At 40.5% G+C, this 16,469-nt stretch overlaps 2 protein-coding genes across 3 annotated transcripts in view; one reads left to right on the plus strand and one right to left on the minus strand.

Moving 5' to 3' along the window:
* Positions 1–15,075, minus strand: part of LOC146663858 (neurotrypsin-like) — a 36,265-nt gene extending 21,190 nt beyond the window's left edge. The window contains exons 1-2 of the mRNA XM_085416789.1: positions 14,817–15,075; positions 10,301–10,343 (exon numbers count right to left, since the gene is read on the minus strand). Coding sequence (XP_085272915.1) covers positions 10,301–10,343; positions 14,817–14,915 — 142 coding nt within the window. The 5' untranslated portion in view covers positions 14,916–15,075. The remainder of the gene's footprint in view (positions 1–10,300; positions 10,344–14,816) is intronic.
* Positions 235–8,367, plus strand: LOC146663859 (E3 ubiquitin-protein ligase TRIM21-like). 2 transcript variants are annotated; one of them, XM_085416792.1, is made up of 3 exons: positions 235–587; positions 1,969–2,239; positions 5,212–8,367. In XM_085416792.1, exon 3 carries the CDS (start codon positions 5,214–5,216, stop codon positions 6,930–6,932), a length of 1,719 nt encoding a protein of 572 aa, XP_085272918.1. In that variant the 5' UTR covers positions 235–587; positions 1,969–2,239; positions 5,212–5,213; the 3' UTR covers positions 6,933–8,367. The 2 variants fall into 2 exon arrangements, with proteins under 2 accessions (XP_085272918.1, XP_085272916.1); XM_085416790.1 differs by having other exon boundaries at positions 2,133–2,239.
* Positions 15,076–16,469: the final 1,394 nt, after the last annotated feature.

The raw sequence follows: 16,469 nt of genomic DNA on the forward strand, positions 1-16,469 counted from the left end.
TTCAAGTTTCGCTTTGGCTGATCTGTAAGTATGAAAACCCCCTAAACCAAAGAAAGAGCTCGACTGAATGTTGTTTTCTACAGCTACAGGAGTGTTTTCCTCTTGAGTCGTTGCATCTTCCTCTAAAGAACTTACTTTTCCCTCACCAAAGCTTCGGGGGTTTCGGAGGCCAAGCGGCTACTAAACCATGATTAATGGTAGCAATGTATCAGCAACCCCCAACCCTTATCTCTTCAGCACACACCGCCCTGCAACCCTGAAGCTCACCTCACACACTAACGCACATCCATAGATTTCACTGCAGAGTGACCAACACTGCAACACACAAACACACACAGACAGACTGGAGGCAGATAAGAGGAAAAGCAATTCTGAAGTAAAGCACAAATGTATCCTTAAGAATTAAAAAAATCTAAATCAACCTCATACTGGACTCAAAACCTGAATGCGGAGCAAGCAGCAAGAAAAAGGGTGCCTGTCCCTTTAAGGAAATTTGACACTGAGGAAACCAAAAGCAAAATACTTCTGGAGAAAGGGAACTGAGCCACACTCATTATTCTCACTCCCACACCAACGAGGAGCAACAAGTAAGTAGTCACTAGTAACCTAAGCTTTCTTAATAACACATAGCTACTGCAATTAATATTATTTATGTGCTGTACGGTCATAAACTTTTTTGCCGGTAAAGCCTTTTAGCTGAGAAATGTTGTCACAGCTCAAAAATATGATCACACGATCTCTTTAGTGATATTCCCGATTGAAGATATTTGTTGTCTAATTGTCGGAGTCGAATTTCCCACGTTTCACTATGTTTCCGGTGTCCGTAGTGAACTCTGAACTGCAGCTTTTAGGGCAAAAAGCATGAGAAGGGAAAGTAACAATAACAACATACTTTCCAGCTGCATATGCCAAGGATACAAAGGCCACGTGGGACTAATTTTATAATTTTTTTTTTTTTTTTTTTTTTAGTTTATCTGATTATGACTCCAACAATAGCATAAAGTTCAAGGAAGTTGCCAGTCTATTTGAAGGTTACCGACAGAGTGGGATGATACCTGTGTACCACACATAGTTGGCCAAATGAGTAATAGTTTAAGTGGTTTCTCTCATTCATTGCCTCACTGTGTCAAAACAAGTCTGGAAAGGTTGATAAAACCGAATCCATTAATAGAAGTGCTAGAAACTACAGTTTCTCTAGTGGCCACTTGATGCTAGCTTTAAAAGAGGAGTGTGTTAAGATGCCTAAACTTACAGCAGGAGAGCATGTTTGAAATAAAAAAGAACTGAACTGAACTGAACTGAAAAGCATTTGTACATCCTGAGGAAAAAACAGATTTGGTTCTTATAGATGATTTCCCCCATTCATGGCAGCTGTACAAGGCGTGGAGATTTTATAAAAAAAATTTCTACTTGTTCAAAGGCTTAAACATATGGATCATAAGCAGAGTGTGATATGTGCTTTTCTTTTTCCATGAAAATAATTTAGAAACTAGAGTGGTCCTGTATATTTTTAAGCCTATTAGAACTTTTTTTTTAATGTATTCTATTCTCAATGTAATGTTTATAGAATAATTGTGAATTTTGAAAGTTCAGAACTTAAACATATGACAATAGCGTATACTCTGCTGTGTAGTTTCTAAGTGAAACTAAAATGTGTAATATTTTATTGCCAATAAAACGAGGCAATACAGACTGTTTCGTTTGTGACTTCTTTCACTTTGTGCTATTTGGCCAGCTGTGCCAATTACAAAACAACACAAAATATGATATTCTGTCCCAGCAGATTTTTTTTTTCTCTGCTTTAATGACATATTTTTTTTCCCATAGAGGAAATCTGTCATCTGTAAACCCTCTTTTACCCATATCTGCGAATCTTCCGACTGAGAAGGAGGCAAACTTGTTCGTTTGCTGAGATCAACGAACTAATAAATGTGTGAAAATGACTCAGCTCTCTAATGTGTTTTACAGCATCATGGACCACAAGTTCTAAATGTGAACGATGCACTAAATGACAGTTATATTAGGGATGATGTAACGCAGAAATGTGGTTGCAACCTCCCCATCAGCCTATCACCACAACTCCACCATCAACTGCAAAGCCAACAATCCGTGTACATAACTTTTCTTCACAGACATCCTGAAAACAACGGTTTCTAAGTGCAGAATGTGAGACAGCCGCCCTGGTTCAGCGATATAAGAAGACTTCACCAGTGTAGGAAATTCTGATGTCAACAACCAGGTGAGTATTTGATATTCAGTAGAAATGTTTCTGTCTTTTTCATGAGACTACTGCAAAATCTGTCACTCTGAATCCTTTTTAATCCTCTTTTATTTGATTAGGAGTAGCTTTTGCTCTGAAACAGCTAAGATCATGCTTCTTGCTAGTCTTCTCAGACTGAAAGTGAAAGCCAATTTTACTTACACTTTAACCCCACTGGGAATTTCTTAAATTTTTATCAGAGGCAGGGACTCGTAGACCAGCCTGATTATAAGGGGTGTAAGCCCTTTGATTGACAGCTGGGTTTGCCCTATTCAGCACTGAGATATAAGAAGAAAAGGAATCAGCTGTTTATTTTCCCCAGTAGGTACATTTTGTTTCAAGTCTGTTGTTTGGTTGCCAAAATCAGCATCCTATTTAATATCACAGTGGCAGCTCGGTAACCATCCACCCTAACTAGTGCAAGCATTAACTAACTTCCAAATATGATCACATGTGATTTAAAAATGAATAAATCAATATATAAATAATGACGTTCAAGATATCAAACGAGCAGTTCCTCTTAATGCACAACTACGATCATCTGTGATAGCTACTAACTCCTTTTAGTAAGACTCAATATTAATCAATCAATATAAGTCAGTATAAATCAGTAAAAGTCATCACATTCACATGGAAAAAAAATGTTGGTCTTATCCAGTTCAATTTGTATTAATTCATCGTATATATCTGTTTTAATTATACAATCTAAAATATACATATATGCTATAAATATACTTGTAAAAATATCAAATGCACAGTCCTGTGTTATATTAACATATACACCTTTATACACTGATCTATAGTTATTTAACTACACCTCTCCAAAAGTATTGCTTTTTATAATACGTCATTCTTAATATAAAGATTTAACACCCCACCGCTTCCATATAGTGCTTTATTGGTGTTTTATATAATTTTTTTAACTGATTTATATTTGTATAGCCTTCTCCACATTACTCCACAAAACCACTCCACAGGCTGTTAACTGCATGCTCCTCGTTGTTGTCCTCGCTTTGTGTTTTTTCAAATGTAGCTCCCCTCTCTGTCTGTGAAAACTTAACATTTAAAATTTTTGGTAACACATTATTTCTTCTTCTGAATATTATTTGACCAGTTTTAAATCTGACCAGATCTGTGAATTTCCACATTTTTGAATTTAGAAATATATCCGATCTTATTAACTGTCCTTACTGCACTTTTTGTGCATAGTGACTGTAGTGTGCTTTTATACCCACATAGCAAAATTTGTATGGCCCGGATCTGGCCCACACAATGTGCTTACACATGGCCCACATACCGCAAAGTATGACGACCCTTTGGTGGCCCAGATCAGGTTTGTCAGAGGTGGCCCGCACAAGGCCAGTTGCAGACACACTGCTGACCCAGAACAGTTTCAGCTCTGCCCCCAGATGTCAGCCTAATGTGTACCTTAATCAAGCCATGTAATAACAACATGTGCCAGAACACAATAGTAACATGAGAAAACTCTGTTCAGACAGTGAATGGACTGATTCTTATATAGTGCTTTTCTACTCTCCCAGATTACACAAAGTGCTCTATACAACATGCCACATTCACCCACTTCCTCTAAATTGAGTGCTTCATAACTATGTTCAAACTCTTGACATGCAGACTGGGATCGAACCACTAACCTTCCAATCAGTAGGTGACCTGCTCTATCTCCTGCGCTATAGCCAACCAGTAGTAAACATGAGTAAACCCTCACTAGGTTTAGGATAAAGTGTACACTCACAAACCTGTCAAACCTGCATTTGAAACGTTGGCTACCATAGCAGTATAGTATTGCAACATGGCATTTGGGTCTTCTAACTAAAATAGGAAAATAGGAACATAAATAGTGCTGTCATTGCCAGACCTGGCCCACGTCTGGTTGACATACACCCTGCAATGACACCAGTCAGTCAGAAGGGCCAGCTTGATGCCGGATCCAGGGAAGACCTGTTTTCTATGAGCCTGGGCCACATAAACCAAACCACAATCAGGCCAGATGTGGCATGCCATCACATAAACAGTGCCATCTATGCCAGGCATGGCCCATATCTGGATGACATACCACTTACCCATGCCAGAAGTCACCCAGCAGTGCCGGCTTGACACCAGGTTCGGGCCAGACCTGTCTGCTCTGTGGGTTTGTGTTACCCCACATCTCCATATAGTGAGCTCTCACATTAGCTCATCTAATCAGTCTATTTGTGAATAACATCAGTAGTTATGTTATTAGAGATCTGCAGCTCAGATCTGCACAGCCAGGTGCTGTTTTTATATGGGTTAGTGGCTTTAAATTCATAAGGTTAATAAAGTTAATAAAGATTCATGAAGTTAGCAATAAATTCATCTTTATTTATACAGGAAAATGCCTATTTACTACATAGCAACAGGTTAAAAAAAACAATGCAAATACATAGTTAGAAAATGAAACGAGAAAGAATGGCATTTATTAAAAACCCAGTCTATAAGCATGGGTCCATTTAATCCTGAGTCTCGATGATGGTGCAGTTTGGTACATTTGCTCTGTGGTTTAAGTGCAGACTATCTGGTTATGAAGTGATTTGAATGTTATCAGGACGATGCTGGCTGAAAAAGGAAAAATTTGTTCCCGGGCAATACTGAGGCTCATTAAGGTGATCGCACAGGTCGCATCCTGTTCTGCAGCCTGAAAACAACAGAGCGAAACCTGCCATTCGAGTTTTAACTTTAATGGTTAAAGTCAGCGTTAAATAATTACAGCACTAAATGCAAAGATAAGCCTTTTGCTTATATAAGTAAACTCTCGGGGGTTGTTTTAAAGAGTTAGGCAAAAATATAACTTCCACTAAAAATGCAGTGACAGCTGCTGTTAAAAGCTCCAGAATAGCTCATGAACTTATTTTAGCTAAAGCAGCTAATCTGAATGTTGGCCTAGATTTAATAGTGTTTGTCTGTTTTCTTAGAAATGGCATCTGGCAGCAGTCTCTTCTCTGAGGACCAGTTTCTGTGTCCCATCTGCCTGGATGTCTTCACTCGCCCAGTTTCCACTCCATGTGGACACAACTTCTGCATGTTGTGTATTGAAACCTACTGGAAAGATGCGCAAGTCTGTCGGTGTCCTGTCTGTAATCACGCTTTTGAAAGAAGACCGGATCTCAAGGTCAACACTTTCATTTCAGAGCTCGCGTCAAACGTCTTGTCGCTTAAAGCTAAAGATTTTGACACCTGGAGTGCTCATTCACTGCAGGCCAGCCCTGGAGCTGGGGTGCTATGTGGCATCTGTACCGACACGCCGCAAGAAGCAATTAAATCATGTGTGGAGTGTCAGACTTCATACTGCGATGTTCATCTGGCGCCTCATCACCTTGCCCCTGGACTGAAGAAGCACACGCTGATTGAACCTGTGGCGAGCCTGGAGGGGCGCATCTGTGAGGAACATAACAAGCTGCTGATGTGGTTCTGCAGAGACGACAGCGCTCTGCTGTGTGACGTCTGCTCCAGCTCCCGCCACAAGGAGCACTCTGTTGTTCCTGTGGAGCGGGCGTACGACGAGAAGAAGAACCTGCTGGAGCACACTGAGGGTAAAGTGCAGCGGATGATCCAGGAAAGGCTCCAGAACGTTGTGAAAGTGAAGGAATCAGTAAAGCTAAGCAAGACAGAAACTGAAAAGGTGACTGCCAGCGGCGTGCAGGACCTAACAGACCTGGTGTCTGAGATTCAGAAGAGTCAGACAGAGCTCATCGCGGTCATCGAGGAGAAGCAAAAAACTGTAGAACAAGAAGCAGGAGGGGTAATTAGTGATATGGAGAAGGAGATCACAGAGCTGCAGGTGACAAGTGTGAAGCTGATTGAGCTAAAGCAGACTAAAGATCAGCTCCATTTTCTCCGGCACTACCCAAGCTCCTCTGTCCTGCCTCAAACAATGGATCCTTCCCATCTCAGCTTTAACCGACACCTGGAGATACAACACATAGGCGAATCTTTGAAAAACTCCGTCTCCCAGCTGCGAACAACGCTCAACAAAATGAACACAGACATACAAAAACTGTGCGACAGATCAGACGTGTCAAATAAAGCCACGCTCAGATATATGCAGCAGTACGAGGTGAACGTCTTGCTGGATCCGGACACGGCTCATCCTCTGCTCATGATATCGGACGACTTGAAACAAGTAAGATACAGCATGCGCTCAGGATGGTTGGCAAACCAAATCTCGAACCCAAGCATGTTCACTGAGCATCTTGCAGTTCTGGGAAACAGAAGCTTCTCATCCCGCAAGTTTTACTTCGAGGTTTACGTGGGCCAGAAGACCGAGTGGTGTCTGGGCATGGCTGCTGCGTCGGTCCAGAGGAGAGGGTCACTCAGTCGGGATTCGCGTAGTGGGCTGTGGGCCATGTGGTTCCTGGAAAATAAGTTTGAAACCTTCAACTCTCCGGATGAGCCGGTACACTTTGGGAAAGTGGAGCGGATCGGGGTTTTTGTGGATTACGACCGAGGTCAAATATCATTTTGGGACACGGAGGCTGCAACACTTATTTACTCTTTCACTGAGTGTTTCTTTACCGAGGAGCTATATCCGTACTTTAATCCCTGTGACAATGAATTTGGCTCCAATTTAGATCCCATGATAATAGTTCCTGTTGGTGAAAGCGAGTCAGCGGGGCTTCAGAGACTCACCCTTTGAATCAAATATTTTATTCTGTTTGAGTCTTTGTGGGGTAAAAGCCAAGTGCCTTACATTTAAAGACATATATCCAATATGAAGGACGTTTTGGATATTTAATGTCTTTATCAGATATTTATCAGTGAGATAATGTGAATATGTGAGGTTTTCTTGCTAAATTTGCTAATCGCCTATCCAAGTACAGATTTTTTTCAGTTTTGTTTGGTTTCTTTTTGCTATTAATTAGCTAGAGAAAAATAGATCAACAATTCTAACGTGTTTCAGCTCCTCGTCAAACTGACACAACATTTGGGCGTTTTTCTCTCGTTTGAAAATGTTCAGGTACAAGGATGGGACTAAAAATGATGGAAAAATCTTCCAGAAAGCCTGAAGAACTATTGCTGCAGACCACTTTAAAATTACAAGAAAGACTGGCTCCTTGGAAAGAAAATATAAAGAAATGACAGTAGAATAAATCCAGTTTTGACAAATAAAAAGGAAAAGCAAACTGATAAAAACAGTGAATGTGAATCTCAATATGAAAGTCTCTCAATGTTTGTTTTAAGGAGGAAAATAATATTCAAACCTTCAGAAAGTTTAGATGTGCATTTAATGACTAATGAGTTATTTATTATCACAGTTTTTCGTATAATAATTAAATTATTTAGTCTATCACGTTATGACACATTGCCAGGCAGCTTCATAATTGTCTTATGAATGTAGGACGGTGGCTTCATCTGCAGACTAATTCATTACACTACAAAAAGAAAAGACTAAACTATAGAGGGGGGTTTTTTCTGCTACATATGGTGACGTCAGTTTAAGGGTGAAAGGTTCGAGGCTTGTAACGAGTTCGGCACTTCGTGCACAGAAGATTGAACAGCATGTTAACAAGGGAGAAGAATGGGTGGAAATAATAAAATTGAGGATTTAACTGAAAAGAAAGTGGTGCTGTAAATGGGAGCAACCCCTGTGATTTCAAGACAAAATATGAATTCACCAGGTGTTCTTACTTATATAGCCGACATGGAGGTACGAGTGGAGTCGGTAAAGTGGTGAAAGGACTAAAAGGATGTGCGTCTGTAAGTCACGAATAGATGCACATTTTGCACGTGTTTACGGATTTGTAGAAAGAAATGTTGCTGCGGAGTAGTGTATTCTTTTGTATGTGTTTTTGGGCACTGTGAGCACTGCTAAAGTAGATTCCAGTATATTAAACAGATACAACAGATATATCCACATAGCAAGTCAGAGAAAAACACTGTCCCTTTAATTTTGATATATTTAATATTACATATATACCTGATTGAACATCGATCTGATTTAATTTTCAAGTGTCAACTGGAGTCATAATTCCCTGACTCATTGCAATGGTTTTTGTATTTTTTTGCAATATCCAAATAAATAATATTTGTGGGGAATGAAAGTCAAAATAAATGACATTTTTTGCCTACAATTTGTGGATTTTGTAGCTCCTTTTTTCACCTCTCTCATATCCAGCACAGTTTAGAAGTTAATGTAATGTGTACAGAAAGAAAGTGATAGGTTTTTGTGTTACTGGTTAGTTGGCAGTACTCCGCAAACAAATGAGGCTTAAAATACACTGAGAAGTCAAGGAGGAGCCAAACAGTCATGTCCAAGGCAAATTAATGTTGTTGCACTAAAATCTGGACAGTACCTACGGAAGAGGATTAGGGCCACAGGAAGAAGAAGAAAAAAAAAGGGGGCACGTTTTTTTTTTCTTCTTTTCCAGAATTCTGAGAAAAAAGTCAAAATTCTGAGATTAAAGTCAGACTTGTGACTTTTTTCTCAGAATTCTGGAAAAGCAGGGGGGAAAAGACGTGCCCACTTTTGTTTTTCAGTGGCCCTAATCCTCTTCCATAAATACCCGAAGTTGAAAAATGGTAAAATTTCCAATAAAGTGACAAACATGACTTTGGCCTTGAGCAGAATTTGGGTGAAAATCCACTATATGATCACTGTGCTCAGGTACTACACCTGCAATTCTTGTCCATCTGACACATATTCGTGGCATAAAACATCAGACGTTTGGCCGGATGAGCTAAAAATGATTGAAAATCAAAATAAGTTGAGCATTTTAGAATATCGGCAAGAGAAAAGAAATAATAGATGAGATAAACACAATTGGAGATAGGAATTACACCTCAAGGTCATTGTAGTTACTAGTTGGGTCGCTGGAGAGTTAACGCTGACATTTTGTGTCGATGCTGATGAAAAATAAATGCACAACTTTATCTTTGAGCCATTTTTCCTTCTTTTTAAGCACTTAGGCACAAATACAAACAAACAATCATCAAATATTTAAAAAAACACAGGATACACTGCCATGTTCCCTTACTGCTTTGTAATTCGTAATCTTACCATGTAAATCATGTAATATTTTCACATATATATTTTGCATTTGTTGTGCTGAATGGCAAAAACATGCTTAAAAGCTGCACAGTAGCATTAATCAAACTTTTATCTTCAGCTTCATAAAATTTTAATAAAGTAAAAAAGCGTTACGTAACTAAAGAAAAGCAACATTTTCAGTATCGCTCAAAACTAACATTTATTATGATTTTTCATGTCTCAATATGATCCCTAAATTCTCCCCTTGTTTATATTTCACCACTTTAATATTTCACTACGCTCTTTAATGCATTTCACACAATACTCGACACCCTCCTCATTGCCACGACAACCGCACTCTGCCCATCGCCATGGGAACACTCAGTCTCCCTTCTCCCGTAATCCGTTTCCCAGCCACAATGAGTATTTGACACGGTTCACAGTCGGAGGCTGGCTGTATGGGGGGTGGGTGTGTAGCAACAACATCCTCTACACAAAACACACTAATAAATCTGGAAACCTGAGGAAATTTGCTTTTACACCATTTATCCTCATTTCCACCCAATAAAAAGAGGCAATTTTAGCAGTATGTGAATTTATGCAGGTGTTCAGTATTGTTAAAAAGCCACAATTTGAATTCCCCGTGATGGATGGTGTGTTTCTGACTGCATGGGTCTGTCAGTGTGTAGCGAGTGTTAAAGCGGAGATGTTTCACCGCACTGGAAATGAGCCGAGAGGGAGGAGTTCTTTGCCCCAACCCCCCCTCCTATCTTCATCATGCCCTTCACTCCTCTCAGGGATGCGGAGAAAGAAAGAAGAGGAAAATGAAAGGCAGAGGGGCGCAGGCCAGGATGAGGGGGAGAGGAGAGGTAGGAAAGAGTGGGAGGGGCTTTGTGAGAGTCTGAGTCAGAATGTGGGTTAAACTGGAGGGAACGGAGAAAACAGCAGAAAGGAGAGCGATGGTGTAGGAGGGGAGGACAGATGGGAGGAGAAAGTAAATGCACAGAAAGAGGATGAGAGCGTCACCTCTCGCCTACCTGAGTTCTGCACCTCATTTAAGTAGCTGTCTTCAGCCACCACCTGCATGCACAAAAGAAAGAGAGTGAGACAAAGGACCAGAATTTCATCTTGGTATAATAGTAAACAAAGAACAAGAAAAAAACATGAAATTCATTTAAAAGCAAACATAAAAAGGCAAAGATCTTCTAAGCAGATTTGGTTGAAAACTGGTGGAAATTAGGCCACCAGCGCATGATTCATTTTCCACCACAAAGTCTGAACTTTAGTGAGTCGTGACGCATAAACAACATTCTAAAATATGCATGATGATTAGTTACAGGCCGTATCTGACTCCTCATAATTATGAATTGCAAAAAGCAAATGTGAAAGCACCAAAACAGCTGGACTGCAGCTCGATAATAACGCCTTAACACCCCCAAAAAGGGGAAAAACCTTTCATTGAGTCTAATTAGAAACAAATTTAATGGACAGAGAGTCATAAGGTCTCAAGATTATCTCTACAATTACCTTCACTGAGCACGAAAGCAACTGTGGCCATTGTTATAAAATAAGACAGGTAATTTTCTATCTATAAGGTGTATATTTTAGATAATTTCGTTTCATTTCATGCCTCATACACAGATGCTCGTGTTAAACATGGCTCTGTAAGACGTCATAAGGAGCGGATATATCTGAAGCACAGGTGCCCTGCTCACCTGCTGTTCCAGCCTAATACTTGTGAGGGACAGCCACTCAGAATAAAAGTTAACGGAAGAGTAGAGAAACTGAAACTCTCTATTTCAGACAAAGGATGAACTGAGGGGGTGCACCAAGGCCCAGAATAAGATAAATAAGGATTATTTTGATCTGTGAATCATGCAAAGCTACTCTTGAGTCATGGAATAAAAAACATGGAGCTGGAGACGAGCAGAAGAGGTCCTCTTTAATGGTTTACTGCACACGGGGTAATCCCTTGAGTATTGCGTATATTTAGTTTTTGTGCAACTTTACATGCAGATTCAAGCATTTCCCCCTAAAGTATTCTGATTTGTTGGCATTTATCCTTGAACATGAAGTCGTCTCGATGTACTTTCGATGTATTAATGAGTTTACTCCCTGATTCTCACCACTTGAAGTATAAGTATAAGCAACCCAGGGACGACAGTACAGCACAGTAACTGCAAACACACACAGTACTAGACAGCATCAGAGTTTATATTGCAGTGTTTATTTCATTTTAGATATCAGATACACATTTACACAACACACAGCCCATCTGCTCTGCTGAGAGGGCAGCGATATACAGCGCATTTCACCGTCACACAGGTGAGTTCTGCTCTCTGCTTCCTGTCACTGTTTCTGGCCACTGCACACGCACGCGTGAAACCAACACGCAAACGCCTCCCAGAAGACTCAGCTTAATGGTATTACATCAGGAACAGGCGACCTGTGATAGCAGACACGGGTGCCGATATCTCCGCTCATGTCAATCACACGGCTCAATTACGGCACTAATCTGCTCTTGCACCTGCGTCCAGTGTTTGGCCATGCAAACAGACGCACCACACCAGATGGAAGGGCAACAAATAAATAAGCAATAATCGAGACCGCTGCAGCACTGAGATAGGAAGTTGCTCCAAAGTGATGCTTTTAGTCATAAATGATCACACTCGTGCGTGCCACCTAGATGACTGTTGCTGGTAAGGTTTTGGGATATTAATGATGATTTTTGTCACTTTTATGATGTGAAACCTTAAAAGGGTCAAAACCTTTAAAGGGTAGAGTGATTTTACTTGGCATTTCTTATTATGTGTTATTACAAGGGAGCCTGGGGACCTGCAGAAGACTTCACGGTGGTGCTGAAAGCATAGTGACACAATGATTGTCAGGCACAGATAAGAAAAGTGAAAGTATTTATCAGGTCTGACAGCAAACCAGCTGCAGAGAGGGTTAGTTTATAACCAGCAGAGCAGGATTAGGAGGATTCTCCTCCACTAACTGACCTCACTGTTAAATTGAGGTTGAATCCTGATGTTTAATATGAAAATTTGGCAAAACAGGTGATGATTTTTTTTATTCCCCCCTTTATGCAAGTGACACAAAGAAATCTTGATTATAAAAAGTTCCTCGCTACAGTAACCTCAATGTTTAGCCAGTGCAAAATCAGCATCGATTTATATGGAGGTTCAGCTGATATAAACAGATATCCTAGCTGACTTTTTTTTTATTTAACAAAGCTGAAGTAAAGTAAAGTAAATCAGTTGATTATAATACATGAGCATGCTTCCACCAAGGCCGAAAGGTCCCCTCACACCACACATTCATTGAGTCTTTGGATCCAGATTAGTTTATGACAATGTCTCACAGTTTTTCTTCTTTCATTATGACTATTGTGAAAAAGGGGCTTCAGATCCAGATTAAATTCAAAAGTTAACCACTTGTGGGTCAAGCCACACCTTTGGTAAAAAACTAAAACAAGTAAAACAGTCTGCAACTTCTTATTAATAACTCATAAATCTTGCACAGAACACTAAACACTGGACACAGTATGGCTGAACATTCCTTGACAATTAAGGTTTAAAGGGTTCAAGGCCATTGTGACTTTATACATTATGAATGTATCCATACTAATTCACAGCTTCGCTAACGCCATTATGCGTGTGTCTACAGGATTTGTGGTAGTGGTGATGTTTTACTCCAGTTAACAGACATGATCTTCTTGGCAATGAACACGGGAATGGGGTCTTGTCCTAAAGTGTTCTGAAGAGGTCCTCCAACTGAAAGCACCATCTATACTCAATACTCAACTGTTTTTGCTCCACTCTTTTATCCAACCAATATCCCTGGAGGACTGCAGTCCCTGAAGACATGTGAATGACCATTCATGAATCTGCAGTTCCTCCAACACAAAAGTGATGCAAACACAGAACCTAAAAAAACCTCATTCCAATCTTCCAATCAAATTCCTTAGATTCCATAGATGACTACAAACAGCTTTGTTCATGCACATGTCCTCACTGGCCAATTCAATTTAAGCTCCCTGTTTTATTTCACAGTGAGGGTGTTTTCTGCCACCCTCTGCTGTTACTAGTATCCTGTAGATTTGTGAATATGATTCTTAGTTGGATGTTTCAGTTTGTGTGATAAAATATTGTTCAACCATCCGATACATCAAATAACCTCCTTGGCAGAGGTAAATCATAAAGCAATTTTATCACAAATCCCATTAACTTTGATGTTGTAGCCTCTAATAAGGGTTCATAATCTGCAGAAACATTCGTTTTATTTAACATTATGCTACTGTATTATTAATAATATAATTCATATTTGTAAATCTGCTGTATATTGGCTCTTTATTAAGTGAAGATGACACAAAAATGTATTCTGTGATGTAAATTGGAGGCTGGTTTCTGCCTATTGTTTACATACAAGCATTTTAGTCTCCACAGACTGAGCCACAGGAAAGCAGTTTGTAGGGTATAGAGATCTCCAGATTAATTTTCTGTTTTGTTCACATGTTTCCAACAAAATGAAGAGCTTCTGAATTCCAAGAATTCCTGCCAGGGGGGAAAAAACAAACTGTCTAATAAAGATGAAAAATTAGGAATTCATCTGCAGCGTGCTCGGTGTGCTCGATGTGCACGGCTGCTTTCAGTGTAAGTGGGTCTAATTAAATCCCGCACACTGCTGTACTCCACTAATGACTTCTACACTGGCTACTCGGCTCATATGCTGCATATTAACGCAACACACTCCAACTGCAGTGAGAGGAAAACTGGACGAATGTGACGAATAATTGATTGATTGATCATTAATTGATTGCGTTGCTTCTGCAAGACACAGAACAAATGAGTGAACCTGACTTCCAGCTGACCCACGCATGACAGAAACACCTGCTTCCTCGCGTTTCGAATTTAACATTTCTACGCTGACATGCAGTGACAGCTTTAACAGCCCGTGCTGGGTCCGTTCCCCAAACACCGCGGGGGCAGAAGAGGCACCGACGGGTTCTTCTCATGATATCCTGCCGCGGGGGGTGGAGGAAGAGGATGAGGAGCAGGAGAAAAGAGAGGAAGGTGGAGGGGTTGTGTTTGTCACCCAGCACGAATGGGTGTGTGCAACAATGTAGACTCCGCTTAATTGGGCAGTGTACCTTCATGCCACCATTAATTGGCTAAAATGTGGTGCTCTTTAAATTTCTGACCTGCACTTGCATTGTTGGAAATGCAGCCCAGAGAGAAAAATACACGAAAGCATCCTTTCTGTGATATAGACCTTACAACGTGGCGGCACAGCCCTGAATTCTTCTACAGGCTTATCAATACAACTGTCAGTTTAATCAGGCTGTCGGACTAATTCGATTTTTTTGGTTTTTTTGTTTTTTTTTTTAATGAAATGCAGCAGAGGTCAGCAAAGCGTGACCGTCACGGGACATGGCTTCAAAAAAAAGGAAAGCACACACAGAGAGACACACAAAAGAAAAGAAATAAATCAGGGCACATTGCACTATAAAGAAAAAACACATCCTCATCAGCAGCAGGCAGGATACAGTACCTCAGCTAACAGTGGCAGCCAGAGACAGGCGGTTCCGATCAAGCACAACATTTCCCGGCTGGTGAGAGCCATCCTTCCCGCCCGCTGTGTCTGTGTCATAGCCAGAAAAGCCGCCGCTCCTCTCCCATCTCTGTGTCCAACCTGCCCGTGAGGTGAACCGTTATCCTCCGGCTCGTCCCGCTGCTGGAAGAAACGTGGTGTGCGGTGATGATGATGATGATGATGATGATGTCGGCTACGTGGTGGCTTTTACGCACAGAAGGCAGGGTGCGGCACTATAAACGGGATGAAACACACAGTGATGCATGCACACACGCGCACACACACACACACACACACGCTGAACCAGTCTTGGGTGAAATAATGTTGAGCTCTGCAAAAACTTAATGCCACGAGCATGTCGCGCTCACACGCCCGCGCGCGGACACATTTTTTGTCAGGGTGAATTACTTAACTGAATTTAACTTCATTTTATGTCGTTGGTCTCAAGCTGTAGCAGATTTAAGACTATGCAGAAAATTTTCCTCAAAAACTCTCCAAGTGACCTTTAAAATGTATGAAAATGAATACATTTCTGAGTAAGACATGTCACTTAGGCATGATTAATGATGGCTTTTTAACATCTTATAGGGGGCAAATGGACACATAAAAATATTAGTAGTGATATGACAACCAGAGACCCTTGTATGTCAAGGAAATTCAGCAACTTGAGTTAAAACTGTCTCAATTTTGAGATGCCACTAAAAACAAAGCAGACTGACTTATGATGGGGTGGTAAACACATTCGAGGATTACCTGCAAAGCAGAGCCTGGGACGTTCACTAGCAGCTACAAATTGCTTAGATGGGCATTAACTCATTTATTAGTTTTTATTAGGAGCATGGTTCTTCTCAGGTCAGCAGAACAGTGGTGTTTTGCTTCACAGCACTCAGTCAGTAATGTGTTTTAAGCAGCAATTTTAAGCCAGGGACTGCCATCGGTCGAGTAACCCACTGCATTCATGGTGTCACAGCTTCACTCATCTCTCATGAAGATAAAACCTGAACATCAGTGACGTGGAAGCTCATCCAGCTTAATATTGCACATAAATCACAGATTATTGTAATGTGTGAAGTACAGGAAAAAAGGGGTTACCTTCATTGCACAAACTAATGAGAATTCCACTGGAAGGTCCCATCTGCACCGTCTTAATGTTGGAGTCAACCAACAGGACCCTTCCTTATATAATTATGAGAAAAAAGATTCATTTACCAGGATGCAACATGGAACAGGATTAAAGCTATCACATCACTTAGTTCCTCATTTCAGTTCAAGGTCTTTATCAATTTGTGCATTGAGAATCTTATGTTAATAAATGGTAAAGGGTTTGAATTGAATATTGTTCAGTACATCATGAGAGAGAATGTGGTGAAATTATTAGTGTCCATGAAGATCAGCCCATAAAGCGATACATGTGACCTTGATCTGGGGTACAATTTGGATGAAGACCCATTAGGTGACCACTGTCCGCAAGTTTGATAAAATTCTGATCAATGCTCTAGGAAGAGCAGTGACTCTTGTGAATTTGGATGGACAGATGGAAGACCAACGCCTCCTCATGGCACAAGCTCATCAGTCCTAAGGCCAGATGAGTTAAAAACACAAACTGAGAAA

The sequence above is a fragment of the Rhamphochromis longiceps genome, linkage group LG8 (genome assembly GCF_057381845.1).
Source record: "Rhamphochromis longiceps isolate RC_006_pf linkage group LG8, R_longiceps_female_GT1.1, whole genome shotgun sequence".
NCBI lineage: Eukaryota > Metazoa > Chordata > Actinopteri > Cichliformes > Cichlidae > Rhamphochromis > Rhamphochromis longiceps.